The sequence below is a fragment of the Pezoporus occidentalis genome, unplaced genomic scaffold (assembly GCF_034315485.1).
Source record: "Pezoporus occidentalis ecotype Australia unplaced genomic scaffold, CSIRO_AGI_Poc_V1 ctg73, whole genome shotgun sequence".
Lineage (NCBI taxonomy): Eukaryota > Metazoa > Chordata > Aves > Psittaciformes > Psittacidae > Pezoporus > Pezoporus occidentalis.
This window is the reverse complement of record NW_026916082.1, coordinates 1,655,697-1,683,472: the sequence shown is the minus strand read 5'-3', so window position 1 is coordinate 1,683,472 and position 27,776 is coordinate 1,655,697. Positions and strand designations below refer to the sequence as shown.

Sequence of the window (27,776 nt, the reverse complement as noted above, 5' to 3'; positions counted from 1 at the left end):
CCTTATTCATTGCATCCAAATAGAAGCAGATCACATCCTGTCATAGGGTTAGATATTCTCAGGCTGCAAAAGAAAAGGAAAGTATGAATTTGTGTTTTATTCAAGCTAGAAAACCAGTCAGGAAGTCAAACCATACTTTTGAAACTTCAGTGGTTGTGATGCTCAAGGCTTTGGCTTGGTCACTCTGACCTTACTGGCTGATGCAATAGGCTGACAGAAATATCTGAGATTTTCTCTGGATCATCCTGCTGAAATGGCAGGGAAGAACTGGAAAAACAAAATCAAAGTCTAACTAGTCAAATGTTGCAAATGTTTCCACCTTCCTGTCACCTAAATCTTCCACAACTATCTTAGGAAAGCAGGTTATGTGTCTGTATGATAATTCCTCAGAGATTGGTGGCCAGTGACTGTGTTTCTGGAATAGCCTCCATACTATAGTTTCAGCTGTGGAAAAAGCCATGTTTGAAAAAGAGTAGTCTTGTAAAGGTTATTAGGCACAACATTGGTGAGCCGCATGGTGTAGCATTAATGGCCTTTGAGAAGGTAGATCAGATTTTGAATCTTCATCTTCCTTCAGTTTTGAGTGTGGACTAACAAGTAGGGACACAGCTTAGCATTGAGATAATACATGCTGGCAGATGACCAATAAATCTAACATTTGTAGGACAGAAGTTTAAGCCCTTAATTTTAGCACCATGTAAAGCTGGCTTCCAAATCTGATTAAACAAATTCCTATTATTGTTTGGCATCTGGATGAATTTGTTCATTAGCAGGGCAGATTGGGAAGACTTTTTTTAAGAATTAAAATTAATAAGTTAATACTGCAGAATTATCATGAACTGCTGCAAGTGTAATGTGTGGCCATTGCCAAAATGAAAACATCAAAAAGCTTGTTTTGTGGTCCCAGCCCATACTATGAGTTTGGTACCAGGCAATCCCATTCACTGACTTGCATCAGCAACTGGTGACAAATAGGTCAGTCAAAGAAACCATGATCTCCATGAAAAAGACTTGTAAGCACAGAAGAGCTGCACTGTATCTAATGGGATTGAGGAACATCAGGAGGCAGTTTTGAGCCTTCAGGAGGTATCAGTTACTAGCCAAGAAGGTTGACCAAGAAGTTCATCAAGGGACTGGTTTGCCTTGAAGGTGGTTCCCTCATGCCTGGTTTTGAGGGTCTCTGCATGAGTTAAAGGGTATTTGGAAGTGATGTTTGTCCTTCCTCAAAGCATGAAGTCTTGGTTGCCTCCTGCAGACTGTATTGCATGATGTTTTGTTGAGCTGGAATCTCGGAATGTGGTGTGTGTGTGTTGAAGAGCCTAGCAAACAAGGAAGATTGGGGTTAGATCTCTCTGAAATGTAATGGGAAATCCCCTTCCTCAGTAGGGATTTAGCAGCCACAGGAGTGCATGTTTTATACCCAGGTTGAGTTTTTTTCCACTCTGTAATCCTTGCCCGCAGCCCTTGAGAGGGAAGCATGCCAAGGAAACTTCAATTCATTAGTCATCCTAAAATGTGCTAGCAGTCCAGTTGGTCTTGCTGGAGGTGCACCGTTGCATATACTTCACCTTAGTATTGCAGTGAACTCCAACTTACCCTTTCAAATGTGCACACATTGGTCACTAAATTGGATGTTTTAATAAATTTTCAGGCCTTACAAGCTTTTGTTAAATTCTAGCATTCCAACATTATAATTAGCCTGTCAGTTAACAGACCTATCCAAAGGCTTATTTACTATCCAGGCTCTTTTACATCATAAGAACCATGCTTTTGTGATCTCTGTTTGTTTTTTATGGCAGTGCCTAAGGCCCAGCTGAGATCAGGGTCCTGTTATGCTAGACATTTAGGCTTTGTCTCCAGAGAATGGAAGTCTACACAAGGACAGACAAAGGAAACTCTGTCTGAATTTTGGGTGGTGGGGGAGAGGAAGGGGAATAAATAAGACTTGGAAACTGGGGAGGGAAAAATTTCTCCCATGAAAAGAAATGGTCTTGTTCTCAGTTCTCTTGTGGAGAGCTCCCCAAAGCTAGGCCAGCTCCCCAGCAGCAGGACCATCCTCTTTCTCAGCTTGCAGTGAATGTGTAGCCTCTGTGCTTCATCACTGATGCTTCCCAAAATAAGGAAAATTCAATGCCTTTTGGGGGAAGAGAGGCTATCAATTTGCCTAGAGTGAGATCTGAAAAATACAAGGATACAAAATCCCCGAACTCAAGGTTTTCTATGACATTAACATCAGAGTAATTGTGGAATAGCAGTTACCCATGCAAAGAAAGGAGATGTATGGAAAATGCAGCACTTGCAGCAGAGTGTAGCCATAGGTTGTTACAGGCAGTCTGATATGTCCTCTTTTGGTAGCCCTGTATTGTGGAGAGGGAAGAGTTTAAGCTTAAGTGACTCCCTGTTGAAAAGATAAACACTATGCCTCTATATCGTCTGTTTAACGGGTTTAGGTAATCCCTTACTGTGCTGCTTATTTCTTTTAAATGGTGTTGTATTGTATAATGCATGTGTGTTTGTAATGGAGGGTCTGCAAATCTCAGCTTTTTGCCCAAGGACAGCATTACTCTTGTTTCATGGTTGGTTTATTCCTAATGGAAAGGAATAAGTCTCACAATGATCGTTTTCTCTTGTGAAGTGTGTGGAGATTGACAGCTCTTTTGCATATCGCATCATTAATTTGCCTTGCTAGCCTTTACTTAACATCAGAAGATCAGCCTCACTGGTTATTGCCAGCAGATCTGTGCTTGGTACCTGCTCTGGCTTTGTTTGATTAAGCTTGAAGAGACAGAAAGGAGAGTCAGACAGTGAAAATGTTTAAATATTGGGACTTTGACTTACTGCACACTTAATGGTGCCTTCCTGGAAGCTGACTGGCAACAGAGGTTGCCAGTGACACAGCCATTCTCTATGATGAATGTATTAATAGGGGTGTTGCTGTTGATGATCCCATAGTGCAAGACTTGCTCACTGAGGTGCTTCTAGTCTTTCAAGGCAGAGCAGTTCTCTGCTGAGTCTAGGCTGCCTTTCCAGTCTGTAAGGAGCACAAAATGCCAAATATCAGTCTTCAAAGTCAATGTCCCAGGTGAGATAGATAACCAAGCAAGCTGAAGGGAAGTCACATGCTTACTGCCATGTAGCAAAAACCCTGCAAAGATGCTTGAGCAAAGTGTGTAGCCTTCTTATCCAGAGACTAAGCCAGAATAAGTTGAAAAAAATGCTTAGTTGCCTGACTCTGTGCAGAGTATTTTCTGCAATGTAAGAGAAGTGCATTTTTGCTGAGGCATCTTACCAGAGGTTTTTGCCTCAATAGCTGTCCAGTATTCACCTTCTCTTCTAATTCTGCTGATGCACCTTTTTGTTAGAGCGGATGGAATCAGATACCCCACTAATTCCTGCTTGCTTTTTTGAAGTCTACGTGGATGAGCTCAGTTATCACCTTCCTAAAGGTGATCGTCCCCTTCTGTTTCCAACTGCACAGTCTGGGTTTTCTCACTGTCTGGGTCTCCATGACAGATAAAAACAAAAGGCAAATCATTTTGCCCTCTTTCCCTCCTTCTTTCAGTTTTGCATAATTCACTCAAAATGGGGCCTGTTCAGCTTCCTGATTAAAAAAAATACAATAACAAGTCTAAGCATCTAGATTTTAGAAAAGCCTAGAAAAACCCTTCAAAAAATACTGAATTGGGTTTGTAATCTTCTGGGGAGTGTCAGTGATACTACTTGCCCACGTATGTCCTTGTTCAATACAATGTAGTTCATTAATTGGCAGCCCATTAATGCACTGGCTGCTCTTGTAGCCTGCTATTCATCACTCTGGTACTCATTTCCGAAGCTGTCATTTCCTGCAGCCTTGTGCAGGCAGCTCTTTGAGGCTCAGCTCCCGGGGTCACTGCAGAAACACAGCTTGAATGGAGCTTAGGAGAAAAGCAGTGAAGGGTGTCGGAGGGAGAGCAGAGCGTTCGGTTTGGCTTACATCCGTATTTGTGATAACATACCATCTGGGCTACGATCTTGCCAGATCTAGCTAATAAATAGAGCTGGACAGGAGTTGTATTTGGACAGCAGAGCTTCAAGGAACAGCCGGGATATAGAAATGGCAACTGTAAGACGGTTATCTGAGTGCTGCAGAGAGATGTTGCTTCGCACACTGTGCTGGACACTGTCAAACTGAGGTGTCTCCATTCCTTTAGCAGGAGTATTGTGGTTCAGAAGGATTCCATAAAAGCTGTTTGTAAAAGGCAGTGTTTTTTATCTGGTGACTCAGCTATGCTTCAGACTGAAATATATCACTGTTTGGTTGCTTTATCCTCTGATTGGTGCTGGATATAGTATAGTCTTTGTTCCTTGCTTCAGGCTCTTGTCCAATGTTGCTTTGTTCTGCCCTGAGATAACCGAAGTCTGCTTTGGAGGTGGAAGATGTATTTTTCCTTGAAATACAGAATCCATGTGTGATTCGACTCTAGCACCTGGAATGTTATTTGGTACTCTGCTAGGGCTGTTCCTAGTCCACAGAGTCTTTTTCCTGACTGTATGTGGGTTTCCCGGTAAGCCAAATAGGATTTCCCAGTAAGCAACTGGCACTGTTCTCTACAGACTTCAGAATAAGAAATTAAAACAAAAGCAACTTTTGTCAATCTGTGCAGGAAGTAAATATTGGCTATTCTCTGCTGCCCGTGAAAGCCGTTTCCTATCAGCTGGGGATGGGGGTCTGTAACTCTTTTAAACCACTAGGAAGTAATTTGTAATCTTTGGACAAGATTACTGTGAGGCCCATTTGAAAGCTTATTCATGTTTTCCTAAAGAAAGTTTGGACACAGAACGTGTTTGCTTTAAGATTAAGTCCTGTGAATGTAAAGGAAATTACTTGTGAGCTTGACTGTTGCACCCTGTTGGCTGACCACAGAAAACACAACCCCACAACTGGTAATGACTAATAGAGTCTCTGCTGGCTCCTAGGGCTGAGGTCCCTATGTCCTCTGGGTGGAAAACCATGTGTTTGCATGCCTCTACTGTAATCAGTTGTTCATGGCTCTGGAAAATCTTGCTTCTGCAAGAAGAGCCTTACTGAAGGCAATGGGTTTGCCCACCTCTGTCTATTCTGTGCTGTGTGCTAGGGTCCTCCTTTGTCCATGCCCCAGCCAAACCCACTTGTGGTTTGGAGCTCTTGTAGTTTACTGATTTATGTAAACATGGTGCCTATAGTATCACTTTGGCAGGTTCATTAAAACCTCGGATCTATAGGTTTCAGCTTTTAAACGATGGGCTGCTGGGAAAGAGGTGGGCTTTAAGGATGATAGAGGATGGATTTATTGCTTAATTTTCCTACTTGAGCTACATCTTCCTAACAATAGAAACACAGAAGGAGAGAGAGATCAGAAGTCCCTTTGGAAGTTAGAACATTAAAGACTCTGGGCTATGCCGTATGAACTTACATGAGCAGGGAGACTCTACTGAGTCATTAGTAACGGTATCTTAACTGCTCAGCTTTTGGGACCTACTGGAGTAAAGAAAACTTTAGGGTAAGGGAAGGAAGAAAGGAAGATACTGTCCAGTACCATGTTTTGCCCATAGAGATTTAGTGTACTTTTATACAGGCTGTTAACTGTGTGTGCCCTCTAGCAATCTTACATTGCCTTGTGGTTACTAAAATCACGAAGACTTCATCCTTGAAGGATGCATGTAAACCTATGGCTTTCTGAGAGAAACAAAATTGCAAGAGAAGGTGGAAATTCATACATAGTTCTGTGACCAGAACTTGAGGTTGCACAGGAAATCCTGTTTCCAAGCAGGTCTGATGAAAAAGAGGAAAATCTGCATCAGTAAACAGGTATTTTCTGAGTAATAACTGAGTTGGTACTGTGGGTTGGATGGCAGGACCATGTTGGCAAGTCAGGAACCTCTTGAAAGCCGTTGGGTTATGGGTGGATCTAGTTTTACTCCAATTACTGTACATACTCGGCATTCGGAGGCTAGCAGCTGCATCCAGGCTGCTTGCACAATATAGCATGCCCACCTAAAGATAGCTTTGTTCCTTGTTGTGATTGATGAGATATTTCCTCTGAGTAAAGCTCTCCTTCTCTTAGTTTCTTTTGTTCTGGCTGTAAGCCACAAACATGTTGGGCTATGTGGACTGCAAGCTTGCATTGCACTGACAATTTCAGCATTAGGTGTTCGTGAAATCAAGTAAAGCAGGAAGGGAAAGATTATTTTAAATTTATTTTTAGAAGACATTAGAATGTTTGAGATTTGGCAAACCTTTTTTTTTGCAGCTTTTTGGGTGCTGACTGGCCTGTAGGACTGGCAGACTTCATTGCTTTGTAGATCTCCTAATTTCAGTGATATGGGGATGCTGGCCAGCACCTTGTGCATGTCAGCTGAGTGTATTTTAGACTTGGCCATGGGCAGGCTTAGCAAGTGATGCTTTCCTCTGCTTCTGTTTTGGGGACCCCAGGATCCTAGAGAGTTTAGGAGAAGCTGGTGACCTGGAGTGTGATGGGACTCAATCTGGGATTTACAAGCAATGTCCAAGGCTTTTCCATAACTGATAATGTAATAGGTGGTGCATTTACTCCCTTCCTTTAAGGACATAACTTATGTAATTTGTGCTGATTCTATGATGGCTTTGTGGATGTATGTGCCAATTCTTGAAAACGTGTTTGGCAGATTCCTTCATTCCAGCTGTGTCAATACACAAATCTGTGGTCCTTATTTTTAAAGAGGGAGGGAAAACCCCTGGGTAACAACAATTGGGCCATAGCAAATAGCTTGCAGATACAGCACTTGGAGTTTGCAGCTATCGGTTTGTATTATCAGAACTCAAAGATAAACTGTGTGCTTTACTTAAAACAACTCTCTACACACATACACAAGAAGTCACAACTGTAAAAAGAGATAAATATATTAAGTCATTTGCCAAATGTGTACCTCTGGAAAGCTTGTCACCTACTAGCTTGAACGCATGCAGTGATGTGATATTTCCGAGCTGTCTAATACTCTGAATATCCATCGTCTCTACTAGTGATCTAACTCATAAAGTATTAGAGCTGAGTTGTATATTATCCAGTTTTCTTTTTTTCCCATGAACCTTTCCCATGTTCTGAACGCTTCTACTTTTTTCAGAAGTATGAGGAAACACTGTTCCAATCCCAGTAGAAGACTAGCATTATATGTACTTGAATGCAGAGGTCAGGGTGTGAATTTCCATGTATATACGTGTGTGTTTATGCATATAATGTGATGTGAAACCAATCCAAGCAAGCTAGATGTATAAGCCAGAATCTGAGATGCACTTTGGGACTCTGTATCAAGCACTTATGTACACGCCTAGTCACCTGCTTTTGGTCCAGGAAAAACCTGTGTGGCAGCAATAACCAGGATATTTATTAACATCTAGTGAGCCCTGTGTGCCAGCCAGCCCTGCAAACACAGAAACTGGAGTACAGCAGCAAAGAGATATGCTAACGCACAGCTGAGAAGTCTCCATCTACGAATGTCACAAGATAACTAGTAGAGGTGAAGGAAGACAACAGACTGGAAGGATTAGGATAGCAAATCCAAAACCATATAGATTTGAAACCACTAGTCATCTTAATAGCTAGTTATCAGAGGAAAGAACTCTATTCTTCCCCCATGTGTTACAGTACCCAAACTCTGGGATTCACTTCTACTTTCCTTGAACTCATTAATACCCAAAGCACTGCAACAAATGTGATTCCCTCTGCTGCTGCTGAATCCTAAGCATTTGCAGATCACAGAAGAGCAAACCGTGGTCTCAGCAGTTTGCCTTTTGTTCCAACTTTTAGCTCCATAAGGCAAAAGGCTGTTAATAGCCAAAAAATATCAAGAGAGTCCAGCCTTCTTAAAGTCCCCACCTCCTGCTTTCCATTTTCTCTCTCACCTCAGAAAGGCCTCAAGTGTTGTTTCCATCACCAAGTTAAGCAAAACCTGCTGCAGCCTGTACTCTGATGAGAACACAGTTCTGCTTTCAGGCCCTCCCTAAGGAGGGAAAGAAAAGTGTTTCCAGGGGCACTGCATGTGTGCTTTGTGTTGTCAGGGTTCCTAAGTGCTGCCATTAAGATTTGGTTGCTGTTATGCTTTCATAGGTATTCTTGTAGATTTCAGTTGAACACTGGAGCAAGGCACAGGAGTGTGCAGTCTCTCTCCCTTCTTTTTTCAATGTGTTCTTTCTTCACTAAATAACAAAAGCATTGCTCCAGTTTAAGTGTGGAGGGTAGCTTGCTGAGCAGAATGTAGCCTGTAGTGTTTGTAATTCTTTACTCAGCTTTTAATGCTATGGTAGAAAACCTGTTCCATAACTCTTATAGAAGCTCTAGTTTCCCATGTTGGGCTACTATGAATGGAGTGACAGGTATGATCTTCTCTCACATGAAAAAGTGAAGAACTTTGCCCTGTCACAGTGCTGTGGGGCTCTTGAGCTATTTCATCAGCAAATTAAAAAACCTCTTGGAGTTCAGCACTAACTTGGGGTGGCGAGTTTTATTCCCGAGTTCCTAAAGCTGCACTCAGTACCTGGAGTGTAACCACAGTAGTTGCAATCAGGACAGCAACCTTCACTCTTGACTGTGAGAGCAATCAGGAATAGTCATTTGGGCTTGCAACACTTTGCAAAATGAGGTTCCCGTGGGAAGTGGGGTTGCGCATTCAAACCATGCTCCTAGCATGTAGCTTTAGGATGTGAACTGGCTAGAATGACCATAAAACACTGTTGAGCTAGAATTCTAGTATGTGGCCCAATCTGCTTTGGGTATGGCACATAAAAGGCTGTGAACCTGTCCTGTGGATCTTAATTGTGTTGAAGTAAGATGTCTGCTACAAGTGCATTTTTCTTCCTTGAGGATGTCTTTGTTTCAGCCCCACTTCCATCTTTAAAACGAGACAAATGTTGCTTCATGGTTGAGTGGCGGCTGCAGTGAGGTCTGCAGTGCACACAGGCTTGGAAACGTGTGTTCAAAGATGAAAGCTGCCTTTAATATTTCACCAACTTGAATAATTCATCCTGAGATGACAGCCTTGGTCTTCTGTGCAGTGACTCACACACAGACTTCTGTAGCCCAAGCTGTAGTCAGCTCCACTCTAGGAAGGTCTGTCGCGTATCTCTCCATAAGTAAAAGAAAGATGCCTCTTCTGTGAGTCTAAGGACAAAATGCTCAGACATTGGACACTGGCCTTCATATAAATTCAAAGTTTTCAACCCAGCAGCTTTGCCAAGTGTGTCGGGCTGAAGGATCCTTTTACAGCGAGCAGAGCCAGCATGTACAGTGATAGGATCTAACAGTATACGGACACTGTAGTGTATTTTTAGGAAGTGGGTGTGAGAATATGCTTACTGCAGAAAATCCCTCTTGCAAAATGCTACTTCTGGGGCCTTTATATTTCTGCTTATGCATGTTCTTTGGAGGTCTGTCCAAGCCAATTTCAACTGATTTCCTTATGTGTATCAAATGCACATGTACTGTGTGGGAAGAGCTCTGGAGGGGTGGAAAAAGCAAGTGCCTTCATCTGCGTAGCAATACGCTTATCTTAGCTGGTTTTTAATGAAACGGGGCACATGTCTGAAAGAAAGTAATAAGCAGTTGGCATGAAAAGTTCTGTGTGCCAGGTCTGGAAGTGACCTGATTGCATCTAGTACTGCTTTGTAGGACAATTTAAGTTGTTGGATCAAAATAACCCTCAAGAGTTAGTTCCAAGGCAGAAGGACTTAAAAGGGAGCATCTCCCTGAAGTCCAAAGAGCACGTCAAATGTACCAGACTGCTGTTTGAGTGGAATTTTTCCAAGACTCTTGAGAGATGGAGTGTTGTTTAAGTATTTGTTTAGAAGAATGGGTAGTCCACTCATGCAGGGAGATTCCTGATCACTTTTACAGTGTTGCTATCTTTCTTGTTTACTTTAGTTAAGCTCATAAATTGACAGTCAAAGTCTACAGAGAAATTAATGGCTGAGAGGAGAATTAGAAACCAATGTCCAGTATGATCATGCATTTTCACTTTAGGTGATTTGTAGCTTCTTATGATTAGGTAGGCTACAACAGGATTAGCTAGGTTTCCTGTAGGTGTGGAGAAAGGGACAATATTGAAGCGTGGATGGGTGAGGATGTGTGTAAACTTGCCTAAAAGACAGTCCTTTGACCATGCTCTTGTAGTTTCCCGTGGTGCAGGCTGTGGATAACACTTGCCTAAAGTCTTTTTGCTTTTTTGAAAGCCTTTTGGTGAGAGGACTACGAATACGACTAAAAGCAAGAATATGGTTTTCACAGTTCTAGTACTTTAGTCATTTATTGACTCTTGTGACCCATGTGTTTGGCAACCATCATCTTGCCATGTGTATGTATATGTGAAAAGTGGAACCTTTTGTCTCTTGCTAACTGTTGTAGCTCTATACTGAAAATACTTGAGGGTTATTGGAGTCTAAGTGGATTCTGAGTATAGAGGCATCTTGGCTGTTGCAGCTAGGGATGATGACAGATGCCAACCAAAGGGTCAGCAAATGTAGGAAGAAAATTGTATTTCTACCTTAAAAAGATCGTATTATTGGATTAGTATTAAGGCAGGGTTTGGAGTAATGTGGCAAAGCTCAAGCTGAGCTTGGTCTGCACACAGTGGCTGCAGTTCCTTCTGTGCATTCTGTGAGACTCAAAGGTCCTTTGAATCCTCATCAGGGATGAGAACTGATGAGTCTCAGTCTAGGCATCCATGCCACATGAGTTTTAGAGTTGTGTTTTCATGCATGAGAGGTAAGGGCACCTGTAAGGGTTAACACAAGCTGTAAAGCACTGCCTAATTTTTACAGATGGTGAGTGCAAGAATGAACCTCAGACTAGCTTGGCAGTGCACAGAGATAACTTTACATAATTCTCTGCAGATGTTGCTGCAGAATGGTTTTAATAATGGATTGTGAAGTTGAGCTCAATTCCAGCATAGAGGGAGAACTCCAAATAAATGCAATGTTTTGTTCACTGTTTCAAAAGCAACTTCTCTAACAACATTTCTGTGATGCTCTGGGTTGGGAAAGATGGCAGGGGAGGGGACAAGAGATTGTTTGCAGAAAGTCAAGATTATAATGGCACGAACTAAGCCCAGTCTGTCTGAACCCCTATGAACTTGGGGGTAGGGAAGGAGGAGAAAGAGTGGAAGTGGTGGGACCAAATGGCAGCTAACCTAGTCCTTCTAAAGAGCGGTTGGTGCAGAGCAAGTACTTCATGATCAGCTAGGCAGAGTTCTGCAGTTCACTGCTGTCATGCATGGACTGCATTGCGGAACTTGTCTGTGCTTCAGGCATCTTCTGCTAGGAGTTTAATTCTTGCACTATGTTTTAATTTCCTGGCTTAGATATGCCATCATAATTCAGGTTTTTGCCTCATAGGGAGTGAGCTACCTCTGCAATCTCTGCTCAGCCATTCTAAGACCGTGAACATCTTGCTTGTGAGCATCATCCGTTTTTTGACTTATCTGCTGCCAGGAGTGCTGCTGGAAGTTTTTCAGGCTTCTCAGTTGTTCAGGCTGTTTAAGTCAAACACACTTTTTGTGTGTGTGTGTGGACATGCCACTCAGTGAGCTGCATTAAAGCCTTTCTTTTGTCCTTCTAAGAAGCAAGCTTGAAATGGAAGAAGAGAATTCAAAAGCAGAGATTGGTTTTCTCAGTCTGTACAGATGCTGCCAATTTCTCAGTAGCTGAGGAGGTTTCTCAGATGTACTTTACCCCTGCACATAGTTTATAAAGGGAATCTTTAGAAACAAATGATAACTTTCATGAGTTCTGTGGAGATGAGGAGCTTCAATCTTAGTGAAGGCTTGAAGACTCAAAGCAGCTTAAAACCTCACTTAGGCTGTTACATGCTCTGTCTGCACATTGCAATTGATTTGGTTGAGTTACTTGACTATAACCTTCCTCAAATGTGACTTGACTTCCAGCCAGTATGTGGGAGCCTGTTCTTAAGGTCAGTGGAGTTGAGAGGCTTCCTTGCTAAGGCTTTTTAGAAGCAGTGGGAAGATACGTGTATGCATGCCTAGGGGTGGTGGTGAGGGGTTGCCTTTTAGCAGGGAGCCCTGTTTAGATGGTTTGGATGGAGGCTCAGTTACACTATGGCCCCAAACACAAGACCTTAAACTCAGCTCTGAGGTCATGATGCAGCTCAGTGAGCCAAACCAGAGGAGGTGTATTGTGAAATGGGCTAGCACTGTGTCACAAGTCTGGGCGATCCAGGCCTCCAAAGACGTTTTTACCATGGTTTGAATTTGGCCTCAGCACACGTTCTTAAGTGTAGGCAAGTTCTTTTTGTGCAATTGTGTTTAATTGCTTTCTGAGGAAGAGTTTACATAAACTATTCCAGTCTGATTTATATCAGCTGAAAGCCAACTTCTCACATTTTGTGCCAAATTATGAGTGTGTGCTAAACTGTGTTTGCTGCATATGTCGATACATTGCTAGTAAAATAAGGAACAACCATGGAGATGTGTGTTTGAATCGGTCTGGCAGATCCTGCGTGTTCACTGCTGTGGGCTTCATGGCAGGAGAATCCACCTCCTACTGAGGGGGAATAACTAAATTTAACTTTCCAGCCATGAGCCTTGTGAAGCAAAGTTTCCAAACCTCTACTAGGCCAGAAAATGGAGAGCAGTGTCTGGGGGGTTGAGAGTAAATAAATAGAGCTACCTAGCAGCTGTGTGGTGGCAAGTGAGCAGTTTGTTTCTTAAGGCACATCGTCTCCCATCCATGAGCCCCAGAGAGGAGAAGGAGAGTTTGTAACTACTGTTTTCTGGTAAAATCTTCCATGACAGGATTTGGAACGAACTTGGGTGACTTTTAGCATGAACACTTGAGCATTGTTGGGGTACTTTTTGTCTTCAAAGTTGTATGTTGGCAGAGTCCAGTGAAGCCCACATTCCCTTTGTTGAGCCCAGGGCTGCGGCCTCCTGGCTGTGGCTGTCACACAGCTTGGGGCTTTGTCCCACCATAAGTTAACTAGGGTTTGTGCCCCATCTATTTACAGACCAAGCTGGCTTGGCCCTGCTGCAGGCTTGGGAATCTCCATGGAAATTTGTTGGGTTTATGACAGCTATCAAGATTTGTAAACTGTTTCGAGGTGCATGTTTAGAAATGCTATTTTTCTCAGCTCCCTTTGGAGGGGCTGGAAGACTGGGGTTGAACAATAGTTTGCATTGTCCTGACAAAGCAACCTGCATTTCTGGGGGAGAATGGGAGATTGTAGAAAACAACAGAAATGGTTTTACCTGCTTGGCTTTCTATTGTCCTGCATCTTAACCCTGACCTTATCTGAATGGAGCAGAATCTAGTTATGCTCATATCTGAGGGCACCAAGCTCTTGGATGAGTGAGTCTACATCAAAACCAGTGGAGGATTCTATAAATCAATGTAGTCAGCAAGAAAAGAGGCAAAGATAGTTATAGTTGGGATGCATTTACCCTAAAGATGGCTCACCTCTAAATTTTATCCACAGATGTGACCTAAACATTAATTGTGTAGAGTTGGTAAATATTGAAGATTTTTGTAGATAGTGGTAGAGGCTTGGATGTTCAGGTGGGAAAGCAAATAGCTGGTGCTTATGGCCTGAAGTCACATTTCAGTTAGCTTTTCTCTTGTATTTCTGCTCTGCGCAGTACTTCCCAGGGAATTGAATTCAGGTCATGTTTGTTAAACAACAGCTGTGGTGGAAAGTGCTCTAGAAGCACTTCTTTTGTATCCTGTTTTGAAATATGCGCCCTTCTACTGAAGTCTTGCCTATTTCTATCTTTTGACTTCTGTGACTTCATCTATATATATACAAAGTGTTTTGATACTGTAGATGTACATACCGTGAGACTTGCTTTGAGAAATTGAATTGGAGAACTCAAATCAGAGCTTTTATGGATAGACTTCAGGTTTCTTAAAATGAACTGAGTGTTTGCTGCATTGTACCCTTTTATCACGAGGCCTGCCTGCACGTTCATTTACTGCTGTGAGAGTATCTCATAGAAATTGTATAATAGAACTAAACCCCCTCTCTAGGGGGGTTAGAATACTTAAATACTCAGAGCTGCTGACTCTGTGTTACCTCTTCTGTAGCATCCTGCTGTTCTTATTTCTCTTAATGTTGAATGAGCAACTTTCTTTACTTCTTTTTGTAGGTTGGTGGTTTGTGAGCACAGCAGAGGAGCAGGGCTGGGTCCCTGCTACGTACCTGGAATCCCAAAATGGAACCAGAGATGACTCCGACATCAACACATCCAAACTTGGGGAAGGTATGGAAAGCTTTTTGTTATCAAGGGGAAACTGCTATTGCTTGCTTTCTACTTTTGCCACTTGTGGCTGTTCATCTAGTGCAATAACCTCTTCTCTTATATCAGTAAAATTGTTGCAGAAGAAATTGAAGTACCATGGCTGTAATCCCTTTGTGAGCAGCTTAGGCTGTCAGTGTGACTAGAGGTTCAAAAGCTGAAATGGTGCTCATTTCAATACCCTTTAAAAATCACACAAACAACTCATGTTCAAGTCCAACCACTATGTTCTGGTAGAGGTCTCAGACTTTCATGTCTATGGAAGGCAAGAACTTGCATGGCTTGTTGCAGAAACTATACAAGTGAAAGCTTTTAACTGGAAAAAGATACTCAATAGAGCCACAGGCCATTGAAAGAGCAAGATTTAACTTGAATGGCTGCTTCTCATTACTATTTTTTTAATTAATCTTTGAAACTAGCTTCACTGCTGTTTGCTGTGGTCTGTGATTGTGTGGAAAGGTAATTTTATTTGGTGTGGTCTCATTCTGTTAGAACTGAGATGCCATTTGTCATGTATGTGCATTTAGCTGTGCTGGTTTTTGGCTAAAGATGCTAAATTCAGGTTCCAGAAATGGAATAGTACAACCTCACATGTTCCTCTGTTCCATTATGAAAGACTAACCACATCTTAATAGAGTTCTCATGTAGCAACTGTGTACAAAGGACACTTTTATTGTTATTTTCTCCATTCTAATGAATCTTTTGCTAAATTTCTAGGTGCTCTTGATGTGATGCTTATGTAAAACGTATGTGAAAACTCAGCTGACCTTTCCTTACAGGCAGGAGGATTAGAGATGTGTAGGGGTGGCCATCTGTCCATTCAGATAGCACACAGGCAAAACATAACTTTGTGCTGGGCCCCAAGGGGTGACATCTGTGGCTTATTGAAACCTTTGGCTCTCTAGCTCATTTTTCCCTGCTCAAAGCTACCCATATCCTGGGTCACTTAGGGTTTAGAGACAGACTGGCTGTAGACTGGTAGGCAAGTAACCAGTCTGGTATGATGCAACATCTTAGCAGATGCAAAAGCAGTTAGTAAAGGTTCCCTGTTAGTAAAGAACAAAAGCTTACTGCTCCTTCCTGAAGGAGCTGAAGAGTGCCCTGTCTGCTGGTTTGTAGCTTCCTCCCTTTTCCTGACTCTTAAATATGATGTATGCTTGACAGCCTTATTACTTTCATTTCAAGCTCTCTTCTGGTTTTCATGTTGCCCTCTGCAGCATACTCTGCACAGGGCTGTTGCCACACAGCAGTCTTTCCTGGGTAATGGAAAATCCATGAGGTATTCCTTATCTTTTTCCTCTTGGTCCCCTTTAATCCATTATACTGCTCTCCTCAGCTATAGTCAGTAGTCCTGCTCCTTTCCTTACTCCAAATCCAGATATGCTGAAACCTGAGACTGTTCTTCCCTTTCTGTTCAGTTCCATCTCAGTGACAAATGTAATTGCATTACCTCAACCACTGCTTTGATGTGCCCTAACTTTCGCTTGCTTTTCTGTAACTTTCTTTTCTGTTATTAAGCACGTAAGCTGAGGCTTCTTTTGTTCTTTGTTGTGTGTCCTGTGCATGTCCCCCACAGTTCTTTATTTGGGCTGCTCTTCCCCTCTACTAATAGTTACTTCGTAAGAGAGGAAAGAACAACTCGGATTCACTCTCTTTAAAGGAAAGCATATAAAAGTGTGCATACTTACAAAGGAAACTTGCCAGGAGATAGGACCTCCAGTATAACTGAGGAGGAAGGCAGTTTAGTGCATTAAGTGCCCTAGCCTGTGAATTTAGAGTTCATACAAGTTTCAGAGTGACTCCTGAAGATGTGGGCTTCTTGCAGCTGTGCAGTCTATGCTCTGCCTACTTTGAAAGGGTAGAAACACTAATGCAGGGAGCTTTCTGTATCAGCCTCGTGGCCCTCTCCATTTGCAGCAGGCCTGGAACAAGCCCACAAGCCAGGCAGACTCAGAGGTCTGCTCCACTGCGGCAGCCCCTTGTAAAGATAAGGAGGTGCTGAATGCAACTTACTAATAGTGCTGCCTCTACATAGCAGTAATACTTCCATGTGTGTTTGTTTGAATAGTCTGTTCCCTTAGAAAGACAAAAGTGTTTCCTCACTGCGCTGGAGCCTGCACAACATCTTTTGTCAGGATGAGGGTAGACAGTCGACTGCTACCTGGGCCTGTGTTTAGACCAACGCCATCTTACAAAGCATGGAAAACATTCAGAAAGCAATCTAAAGAAACATTTGCAGCCACGAGACCTGTTAAAGTAAACATCTTAAAATGGTCTCTGCAAAGGTTTAGACACTTGTGGATAAATAACCTTTCTGGTGACTACCTCTAATATGATCAATGAAGTCCAAGTCTGAGGTCAAACGGCAAAATTCAGTATTGCTGAGGGGAAAAAACCCCGACTCCTAAAAAGCATCATGATGTAACAGGGCTATCACTGTGGGGGAGTCATATGTTTTGAGGAGGAGAGTGTGTGGTGGATCTGTGTGACCCACTGTGTCCAAGGGGTGCTGCTGGATGACTGAATGCTCCAAACTCCTGGTGTGAGCAAGGAGCTGTGGGGGACTGCTCTGTGTTGACAGCTGAAGCAAATCCTACCCCTTTCACACCCCTCCTGCAAGCCTTTAAGTTGGATATCTTTCATTTCTTCTATTCTTCTACAGACACCTCCTAATACAGGCAGCCTTATCATGACCTCAGCTTTAACTTCTCTGTCTGCTATAATCTGTATGTCTAGTGAGGTGTCTTATGTTGCCTCTTGTGTAGCCTGTGTGTAACTGGCAGTCTAATGTCCTGTTGATTTGGAGAAAGCCACCAGGTTAAAGCAATTGGTAAGAAAAACTCTACCAATAGGGAGTGAAGACAGCTCGTGTTCTGTGCCACCAGGGGCTTCCAAGAGGATCACTGATTTCCAGCTAAAAACACAGTGATCTATAAGCTTGAAATCCAGCTCCTCTGAAAATCTCTGATTTTTCTATGGCTCACAAGGCAGCAAAGGGGAAGTACAGAGTACCACAAATAAGACATTGAGTCTGTTCAACAACACTCACCACAACTCCAGTTTACTGAGGAAGGTTTAGGCCTTATAATACAGGAGCAAATGAGGAGAGTGAGCAGGGTGCAGGGTCTGGTCTGTAAGCCCCTGATAGATATAAAGGGCAAAAAGACAAAAGCCCCTTCTGGGAAAATCACTAATTTTTTTTTTTTACTTGTTCAGCTAATCATTCCCAAATCAAATAATTTTTCCGTACCTGATTGTCCACAGAACACGATCCTAGAAGACAGTGGTGTGTGCTTTCATGGGTGCACATGAGCAGAATTGAGTGATTATTGATGTCGGAGTTTACAAACAGTTTCCCTGTATCACTAGCGAAACAGTTGTGTTTGCACCTTAGTGATAGCTGAAGTGTAATACTTCACATTGCTTTGTAGCAGCACCAAGCACCCTTGCAGTAGTTGCCAAAAGAGCATGGAAGCCTACAAATGGGAAAAGGGAAGCGTTTGTCTGTTTCTATGACAGTCCAATGGTTCCTGTGTTGTTCACACCTTCACAAGAATAAGAAGGCACTGAATACAGTTCTATGTATGTCATCCAGGAAAAAGTGGTGTCCTCTGTGCACAGCTGCTCTCAATGCCATTTCCATAGGTGTCTTGTCTTTGTTTATAATTTAAGTATAAATTATTGTTTCAGTGTGTCACTAATTCTCAGTTCTGGCTTGTTAGCTTCTTGAGCCTGCTCAGTAATTGCAAGGGTAGGTTTTTCCTTGTATTTGTAATCAGTATATTAGAAGTTTGGATTGTGATAATTAGCTGTGGCAGTGATTGAGTCATGTTATAAACAAGGAGACATCAGACACTTTCCACCTGGCTTCTTTACCCGAGTGCTCCTGTTACAAGTGAACTCGCACAAGACAGGCTGCCTTTTTTTTTAAATTATTATTTATCCCCTAGATTTTGTTTATAGTGTAATAATTTGCTTAGAGAGGGTTAGAGCCCTATTTTTGTTTGATGTCATATGCTATAGACTGAAACCTCCAAAGATCATGCACCCTAACTGGGAGACACAACAGCAATGATGTTGATCCAACCTCCTTGGACAAGCAGTCTTAAGCTGTACATCTCATTTTGGGGTGTGTGCATGTTTTGGCTTTTGGGGTTTTTTTTAAGGAAAGCCATAATAAGAGTGGCAATTTATGACAGTTCTAGGTGATTCGTGTTGATCAGGCTCAAGAATCTAACTTGTTCCACTATACTATATAAACTAAACCAAATTGTCTGCATGCCACCTAACTCATTCCTGTTAACAAGATCAGTGCTTGCAAATGCCATGTTTTATTTTTATTTCTCACCTTCCCATCATTTTTTTCCTTTTTTTTTGTTCTTATTTTTTCATTCCATGTTCCAAACTAGTTTCTAAGCGACGCAAGGCTCACCTGAGGCGCCTGGACCGGCGATGGACGCTGGGAGGGATAGTCAACAGGCAGCAGAGTCGAGGTGAATAGCTTCCTATGGCACCAGCCCCTAATGGTGCACCAAAAGCCATGCTCAGCTTTGGCTGTGGTGTACCAGGGTCTGCATCTTCGGCACTCTGGTAGAGAGAGGCCAAAGCTCCAGAGTTCAGATGTGGATTTTGCACATGACAGCATGAGGGTGTCTTGGAACCAGGGTTAGGCACCCCCAGAGCTGGAGGCTGATAATCAAAGGTAACTCTGAAGTCTGACTCCTTGTGCTGCTTGGGGAAGCTCACATCTGTTGTGTTTTAACTTCGGGCATATTTGTACTCAGTCTTTCCTACCTCAATCAGGACAAGTGATATTTCAGGGCTATTAAAATGAGAAGAATGCCAAAAGCCATGGTCAAAGATGTGTGCGCTGGAAAAGTGCTTGGAGTGGAAAGATGAGAATCATTCCAGTTTCGGTTTGCTTTTTCTTGCAAGCAGTGCTTGGTACTAAAGACAGACTCCTTCAGAACTTTTGGGAGCTTTTGGTGTCAGTCGCATGTGTTTAAAAGACCACCAGCAGCAGTATCTATTTATTAGCTTTGCTGATCTGACGCTGCCTTTGGAGGGGGGAGCACTTTGTGTTCTGAAGCTGTGGTTGGGTGAAGTCTGAGGTATCCTTCAACCCAAGCGGTTCTCTGGTGCGTGTGAATCATCTTCTCAAGAGCAAATGTACCCCTTTCTGTCCGCTTCTACTCTTCTTGCAAGATTGTCCAGATGTGGTATTCATTACACTTCAAAATGAGAAGAGGCAGGGGGAAGCACAATTTTCACTTCTGTAACTCTTAGCCAGCCTTATTGAGGGGATGGAACCAAATGTAACCACAAGAGAAGCTTTTGGGTTGAGGAAGAGGTGCCTTTTCCTGCTTAAGGAGACAATGTACTTTAAAAGTAGCAAATTTATCTTCTCCTAGATTTGGTGGTCGTTCTTTTTGCAGACTTGTGTGTGTCAAGCACATACAACTTCTCAGCAACCTTTCACCTTTGCTTCAAAATCATAGAATCATAGAATAGTTAGGGTTGGAAAGGACCTTAAGATCATCAAGTTCCAACCCCCCTGTTATGGGCAGGGACACCTCACACTAAACCATGCCACCCAAGGCTCTGTCCAACCTGGCCTTGAACACTGCCAGGGATGGAGCATTCACAACTTCCTTGGGCAACCCATTCCAGTGCCTCACCACCCTAACAGGAAAGAATTTCCTTCTTATATCCAATCTAAACTTCCCCTGTTTAAGTTTTAACCCGTTACCCCTTGTCCTATCACTACAGTCCCTAATGAAGAGTCCCTCCCCAGCATCCCCATAGGCCCCCTTCAGATACTGGAAGGCTGCTATGAGGTCTCCACGCAGCCTTCTCCAGGCTGAACAGCCCCAACTTTCTCAGCCTGTCTTCATACAGGAGGTGCTCCAGTCCCCTGATCATCCTTGTGGCCCTCCTCTGGACTTGTTCCAACAGTTCCATATCCTTTTTATGTTGAGGACACCAGAACTGGTGTGGTTGAGGAAACCAAAGTAACAAGAAGGGTGTTCTTCCTACTGCAGACCCTGCAGCAACTGGACTACCCTGAGAGACAAAAGAACCTGTGCTTGTTTCTGTACCACAGGAGTTTGGGAGCTACTTATTTTGCATTGTCAAAGTCTGCCACATACTTCCAGGCAAATTAACTGGGATCATTTCTGGGAACCAGTTTTCTAAACAGCTTGTTTACTAGTTTAAACAAATATATCCTTCATATTCATACAACACTGCAAACAAAGCTCCATAAGATATTAAGACTGCATGATCAATCCTGTAACGTAGTCTTGAGGTAAAACTTGAGGACCTAAATTGCATTCCCAGGTTTTATCTTTTTCACTTTTATGCCCACCATTTGTGGGCTTCAGCTCCAGAACTGCCCTCTGACAGTGTCTTTGGCAGTCTTCCCCATCACAGGCTCCCCTAATCTCTTCCATCCTTGCCTTTTTCTTGTTCCATAACAGTTTCTTCCCTATTAGGCCCAAGCAATGCTGGGGTTTTGAGTGTGTTGGAGAACATGTGCTTTATCTCAAACTAAATCTCAGCACTTGAACTTGGCACAAACTGCAGCATCTCAAGGTTTGGGGCACCCTCCATGGCTGAGCTCCTTCTATAAGCTCTCTCCAATGCATTTCAGCCACAGCTAGCCAAGCTGGCTAAAAACAACCTGGTTAATGTCATCTGAAATAGTAGGTTAGGGAGCTTTTTAAAAAAAACAGGCATATTCAAAGTAAAAGAAGTGATTTGAATACTTGGGTACAGGTTGGAGACAGTGGCTTTGTCATCTGACATAGCTGTAGTCTGTACAGACATTTATGCCTTCCAAAATGCAGTTGAAAGTAGGAGTCTCTCTGGGTGTCCAGCTTGCTGTTCTCTAAAAGAACACAGTTTATATGAGGTCAGAAGAGATTCTTTCTCCCTTCTTGCCCTCATCCCAACCCAAAAGACATCCTAACAAGGCCAAATTCGGGTGGGTTTGCACTGAAATGACCGAAGGCATGAAGTGTACACACACCCCCTGCCAACCTTCAAGCCCCTGCTCTAAAGCCCAGAAGAACTAGAAGAGCTGTTCAACCAGGAGCTTGCCAGAATTGTTCGATGCAGGCAGAACAGCTTCCCCTTCCCCACTTGGCCTCTTTCTTGGAAATAAATTCAATTAAACATTTTGGCTGCAATTCTCCCCACCCAGTGATATTCTGCTCAAGATAGTCCCTGCTGTTGGGTTAGCTCCAAGAGGTCACTGGAGTTTAAAAGCAAGCTGTAAAAGATGCTTCCCTTCCTATTTATGCTTGGGTTCCACTAATAAAGTGTTTTTGCCAACTAAGTCTATGATAGAATCACTTTAAAGTGAGAACTGAAGGAATTACATATTGTTTCTGAAGACCAGGGTTTTCTAAGTGACTTGGATATTAAAAACACCAGGAAAGCCCAAGTGTGGAAGGGAAGAGTGCTTGCTTCCTTGTTACAGACTCCCTAACAGGGGAGAATTATCAAGGACAGCATATTTACCTCTACCCTTTGCAAAGCCATTTAAAAAGGCTGAGCATCCCTAAACTTCAGATATTTGAAAGAAATTTTACTGGGTCCATGAATAAGAAACATGAAGGACAAAGTATTGAATATCACGGTAGTGCTCCTTCTTAAAGCTGAAAAAAATCTGCAAAGAGAACAGCTGTAGTCTGTTTTTACAAAGAGAAACAGATGGCATTTGTTGCTAAACTTTCCTCTTTAAAATGGTCCATGGTGTACCCAGATCTAAGAGATTACATTGGTTTATGTTTCTTATGTAGCTTCAGAGCTTGTTTCTTTTACAAGTTAAATGTTTTAAAATGTGGTACATTTTCTAAACTTTTGTCTATACATTACAAAGCTCCAGTAATACAAATATGAATTGTAAGGAGAAGACTGAACCTTTGTAGTTTTCCTCAGTCCTGACACTTGTCAGACCTCCAAGCTGCAGAATTCATGTTCTCTTGTGCTGGGTAAAATGGTAATTCTACACATGCATCTATCTGGAACTTCCCCAGGAAGACAATTTAGAATTGTTTACAGGCTAATTTAATGAGAAGTCATTTGTGCTATTCAATTTTGATTGGGAAAAGAGGGGGTTTACATGCCTGTTTTATATGCCAGATAGCTGACATAAGTTATTGCTGCTTTGGTTTTATGCCCAAGACTTTCAACTGGAGCTGTTACAATGCAGGAAAGTACTTTAAAGTTATTCATATCAACAGTATAGTGACATATGGGCTGAATTTCTGCCAAATGAGCCTGTTATTTAAGCTGCTAGCACAAAAGATAAGCTATTCAATGAAAGAGTTAAAGTTAGAACTTGGAAACTATAGGTCTTCCTCTTGCGTAACTTATGGGGAGCAGGAGCTTGATGGGGGGAGATGGGGCGTGGAGGGAGGTCAGTCATGTAACTCAATAGTCTTTGATACTTGAACCCCATCTCGAATTGGTCTTGATACTTGAACCCCATCTCCTACCCTGGCTGAGTCATTCTTCAACCAGTTTTCTAGCTGTGGCAAGAGCCCTTGATCAGTACTGGTGATACAGCCTGGCTGGTGTGCTTCTGCATCCCACCAGAGCTGCTCTGCCTTCTTTGGCAGCCCCCTCATTACCCACAGGACTTCTCTCTTTGTTTCCACTGTTTTCTGCTGCTTCTCCTTGACGCTGGTGAAGTGTTTGTCATTTGCAGCACAAGGCTGCTTTGCTGTGCATAAATCAAACCAGCCCAGAGCGGCTTCAAACATGGTTTGTTCTTTTTAGTTATTCATCTGGGTTTTTTTTTTCCCCTCCTCTGTGCTCCAAGGAAAGTAGTAAATGTTTATTGCCCCTTGCTGGTTGAAGAGAGAGCATGCGCAGTACAGAACTGTTCAGAAGAAATGTCATTATTGTTCTTTTCTATCTGTTGGCACAAGGTTTTCTGTTGTCTAAAACCAAAAAGAGGGTGAGGGGCCTGTGGATGAGGAGCATAGGCTGAAGAGCTCCTGTCTGCAGATGAACACATTTGATAACTGCGGACAGTTATTTTCTGTGCTGCGTATTTAGACAAGTAAAACAAAGTCCATGTTGAATTAATGCATCACTTTCTGGAACAGTGAGACTTTTTCCAGAAGCAGGTCTGACAAAGTGGGGGGGGGGGGGGGAGTGGGGGAGGGCAAGAGCAGACTGCTGACTGAGGGGAAAGTATTTTGAAAGAGAATTCTTCTGTGGTTTGGAAGATGTAGGTTTGGAGCTGTTGTATTTTGCTGAGAAATCATTAATTGGCTAATTTCAAACCCAATGCCCCCTATCCCCCACTCCTACTGGCATATCGAACGAGGATGGGGTCACAGAAAGTTGGGGGCATGTACAGACACCAGCTGAGCAAAGGAAATTACTCCCTGACTTGGTTGGCTCCTGAAGTGCTGCAGATAACTTCCACACTTCTTTATGGAGGCAGAAAAGAGCAAACTTATAAAATATAGGTGAAGGAGAGGTATGTGAAACGGGGCGCTCAGAACTTGGAAGCAGAAACGTTTGAGCGCTGGCCATTTGCCTGGGAGAGATGAGACTGATTAGGCAGGGCTGGAAACGTGCATGGTATTTTAGCTGCTTAAAGGCGAGGTTCCTGTCCCAAATAGTTTACAGCCTAAATAAAGAGAAGGAGATCTGTGCATCAAAGGAACCTGGGCAAGTGGCAATTTGGCATGCATCTTACTATGACCAAAACGTTTTTCACAGTGGAAAGTGATATTTATTTGGTATTTTTAAAAGCTTTTAGAGAAGGGCTAAAGCCAGCCTTGTTTGGCAAGGCAGGAAATCAGGGTAGGTAAGGCTTATTTTAGAAAGGATTTGAGAGTTTCAGGTTATTAGTACCATGGAGGAGGGAGCCTGCTTAGGTTGATGGGGCATCATAAGAAAGGCATGGGGCTGAGTGAGAAAAGATGGAAGGATTTGGAGGAATGAGAAATACAAAGGGAGCAGAACGTGTGAGAGCATGTAGCTGGATATTAAAGCAAGGCACTGCATGCAAGCTTGAAAATTTGAGATGGGACAACTGAATTGATGTACACTTGGTAGGAATCTGGCTGAGGTACCAAAGTACCTGGTAAAGAGCAAAGTCTGGCTGCTATGCCAAGAGCCTTTGGTGAGAGCAGTGTGCTTTGCTCCTTTGAGAAAGTAGCAAAGGAGGCAGGAGGTGACTGCAGTAGCTGTACAAAAGAGGTTGAAGGGCCAGATCAGGGCTCTGGTGGTGAGGAGCAGCAGTGATAGAGGATTTTGAAGATGTTGAGGAAAGGAGCCGTTACCTTGGTGATAGACTAGGAAGAATCTGAAATAATCAGTGCCAGGGGAATCAGGAAGATTTGGAAAGTGCTACTGAAGCTCTACATTACAACTCAGGCAGTAAAACCGTAGGTCTGCTTTCCTTGACCTGACAGTAAGTATAAATCCAGACAGCCAGAGGAGAGACCAAGTTGCCTTCTCAAGACACCTCATAACTTTAATGTGTAGTATGTGTGTGCGCAAGCACACATTTAAAGTCTGAAATTCTGGTTTGACAGATGGGAAGCTGACAAGTTTGGTGTCTTGCTCTGTCAAACAGTTAGGTACAGTTTCTTTGGGAACAGACAAAGTTTCATCTTTAGTGTTCTGAGGCTTTTCCTGTGGGAGAGCTGTCCTAACACATCACCTGATATGGAAAACACCATGCTCAATCCTTATAAATTCTTTGAGATTCCCCTTTTACTAGTAGACAGAAATACATCAGGTGAAACAAAAGAAAACCTATTTGGTTACTATGCTGTGTAAAGGCAGTGTGAAGGAGCGGACACATCTGCTGGCTCTTTAATTACAAGCTGCAATCTTACACAAAAGGAAAAAACGCAGAGCTCCGTTATGGTCTGCCATTATCCAGGAATAAATGTCATTAAGTCCTCCTAAAATGTAACAAGTTAAATACAGCGTTCCTAGTTTTTCTGCAACCAGTATGTTGTAGCATAGCTATTAACAGGCTGGGTGAGACAGAAGTAGTATTTCAGTCCCCAATGGCTGCAAAGGTGACCTTTTACTATTTGATAAGCATTGCTAAGGTGCCTACAGGTAATCTTGCTCTGCTGTAAATCATGTGATGGTTTAAGAGCTGTACTACAAATCCTATTTAGGCAAAAAAAGTTGCACTTTATTAAGCTGCATCTTAAAATAGGTGGGAAATGATGTGTGAGCACACTAAAACTGTGCTAACCTGGGTTTAGATCAAGTTGCATAGGGGTTGCCTTGACTCTGCTTCCAGCAGTCTCAGAAATAGGCCTCTTTCCTCAAAATTTAGTGAAGCTGCATTGAAACTGGCTTGGCTTAATATAGAGAAGAGTTTTACTCAGAGTTTGTGGTGCCACCACTAAAAGAGCCATTCCCAGCAGCTCCCCTTCTCCTTTATGCTCATGCAGATCTGCAATGAAGCAAACCAGACTTAGGGTCATGCTGACTTTTCCTTGGCCAGGTTGGCTTCAGGTCCATCTCATGGAAGAGCCATGAACTGAGCAAGAAGACTTGGTGGGTGCAATGCAAGATGAAGGAAGGAAAGGGAAATGGGCTGTTAACAAGGATGTGGGAACTGTCCTCTGCTGTCCACACTGTTTTCCCAGTGATCCACCAGGATCTGTCTCTATGACCCCAAGCCTCTACTGTCTCTCTTCAGGAGACTTTGGGTAGAAGCAGAGTGAAATAGAAGGCTGCCTTTATTTGGGGAGGAGAAAGGGAAGTAGAAAGATTGACAGGAAAGTGGGGCTTTAGAATAGCTAGTGCACTGATCATTGGGGCAGCTGAGGTGTCTGGGAGGGCTGGGCAGAGCACAGCTACAAGTGCCTGAGTTGGGTAGCCCAAACAGTGCAGAAGTTCTTATTGTGCATGTTTTAAATAGTTTCTGTGTTTGGGTAGGAGGGAGAACGACATGTACCAATCCTTCCTTTCTAAGCTAAGTGGGTTGAAGTTAGATAACACATGATGTGACAGATTGCCAAACAGCCTTTGCTTCTTCATGTGTGCCTTGTTCAGATTTACTAGTGCAGTTGAATTTCCAATAGAGGTACCTCCTTCAGTTTAGCTGGGGAGGCATCTTTGGCCTGCAAAATAGTGGTAAGGGAGTATAAGTGAAGTTAGCCAATTGAGCCATTAACAGATCTCCTGGTGTCAGGTGCTAAGAACAAAGGTGCCTTTATGCTATTTCTGTATTGAAGTGTAGTAGGATTCTCATCCCATTATTTCCAAGGTGTAGCCTTTTGGCTGATGTATGTACTTTGTAACATGTAATAAAGTTTATTCTGCCCACTTGACCTCGATGGTGAAGTTGGTGTAATAGAAGCTGCAGCTGGGGAATATGAATTATACTTTTGTTTGCCTTTTTTTTTTCCATTCCTTTGGTAATTTTTAATCAAAATTTAATGACTGAAAATTAAACACTTCTGTATTCTCTGTAGATCTGGGCATACAACTTTGATGGTAGGTCTGCGATGATTTAGTGACTTGTGTCTTATACCATTGCCTGTCATTGTAGCTGGATGAAACCATCATGAAAGTTCAGATTTGTCAGTGTAATTCAGAGCAGTGTCTTTCTACTGACTGATGCTCTCCCAATTCTCTCATGAAGCCATTTGTCTCTGTTACCTCTTTCTGTTAACTTTATCAGTTATGAAGTGTCAAATATCTTCTCTTAAAGACTGGACTAGTAATCTGATATGTTGAATGCTGCATCAGTTGTCTTAAGTAACACAGCCACTGAAAGCTCCACTGCTCCCTTAAGCAAATCTTGGTGTAAGGACTATCTCACTGGCTGGAGGTAGTCTTGAGAAACAAAGCAGAATCACCCTTTGACTGCAAGGAGGCCTGTATCTCTGTAATACTGTTTAAGTTACAAACCTCATGTATCTTTGTGGTATCCACTGCACTACTGAAAGAAACCAAACGTGTAATCTTGGAAATGGCTGTAATTTTTGCTGTGGAAGCACTTTGCAAGAGGAAACTGTAATGGTGGCTTCCCTGTTTTGATCTGTAGGCTTAAAAACAGAGCTGCTAAACAAAAACATTATAGGACCCTCTCTTTTCTAAATGGATTTTTAACCCTTTTTATTGTCTTTAATTCATGGGAAAACTTCTCTCTTCCCTTCCTACTTCCATGCAGCCCTTCCTCCATATGGGGAGGAGTCACCTAAAGGGCTTTCCTCTCAACAAGATTTCCTCTTTTCCTGCAACTTTGAAGCCAGGTTTCATTAGCCAGGTTTCATTCATCAGACCCTATCTTGTAATAGAGTATTTCTGTGGGGACGGTGTCATATCCTGATAGCGCTAATTATAAACTAGCTGGAATTTGTTATCAGTGATAGGACAGTTAAAGCAGCCATCTTAGGGGAGAGCAGGAGAAAGTATTTTCCACTTGGAGGCAAAGGTTTTGACAGGTCTTACCCAACCAGAATTGTAAGGATCCAAAT

The 27,776-nt window shown here is 42.7% G+C and overlaps 2 protein-coding genes across 6 annotated transcripts in view; both read left to right on the top strand.

The window, feature by feature from the left end:
* SH3PXD2A (SH3 and PX domains 2A) overlaps nt 1-27,776 on the top strand; it is a 261,573-nt gene that overhangs the window by 209,594 nt on the left and 24,203 nt on the right. For 4 of the 5 annotated variants that reach the window (XM_062601872.1, XM_062601871.1, XM_062601875.1 and 1 more), the window contains 2 exons: nt 14,143-14,256; nt 18,702-18,785. In XM_062601872.1, the coding sequence (XP_062457856.1) occupies nt 14,143-14,256; nt 18,702-18,785 (198 nt within the window). The remainder of the gene's footprint in view (nt 1-14,142; nt 14,257-18,701; nt 18,786-27,776) is intronic. The other variant, XM_062601873.1, reaches the window with a different exon arrangement.
* Nucleotides 8,924-27,776, top strand: part of ATP5MK (ATP synthase membrane subunit k) — a 272,077-nt gene continuing 253,224 nt past the window's right edge. The window contains exon 1 of the mRNA XM_062601894.1: nt 8,924-8,929. The gene's annotated coding sequence lies outside the window, so the exon portion shown is untranslated. The remainder of the gene's footprint in view (nt 8,930-27,776) is intronic.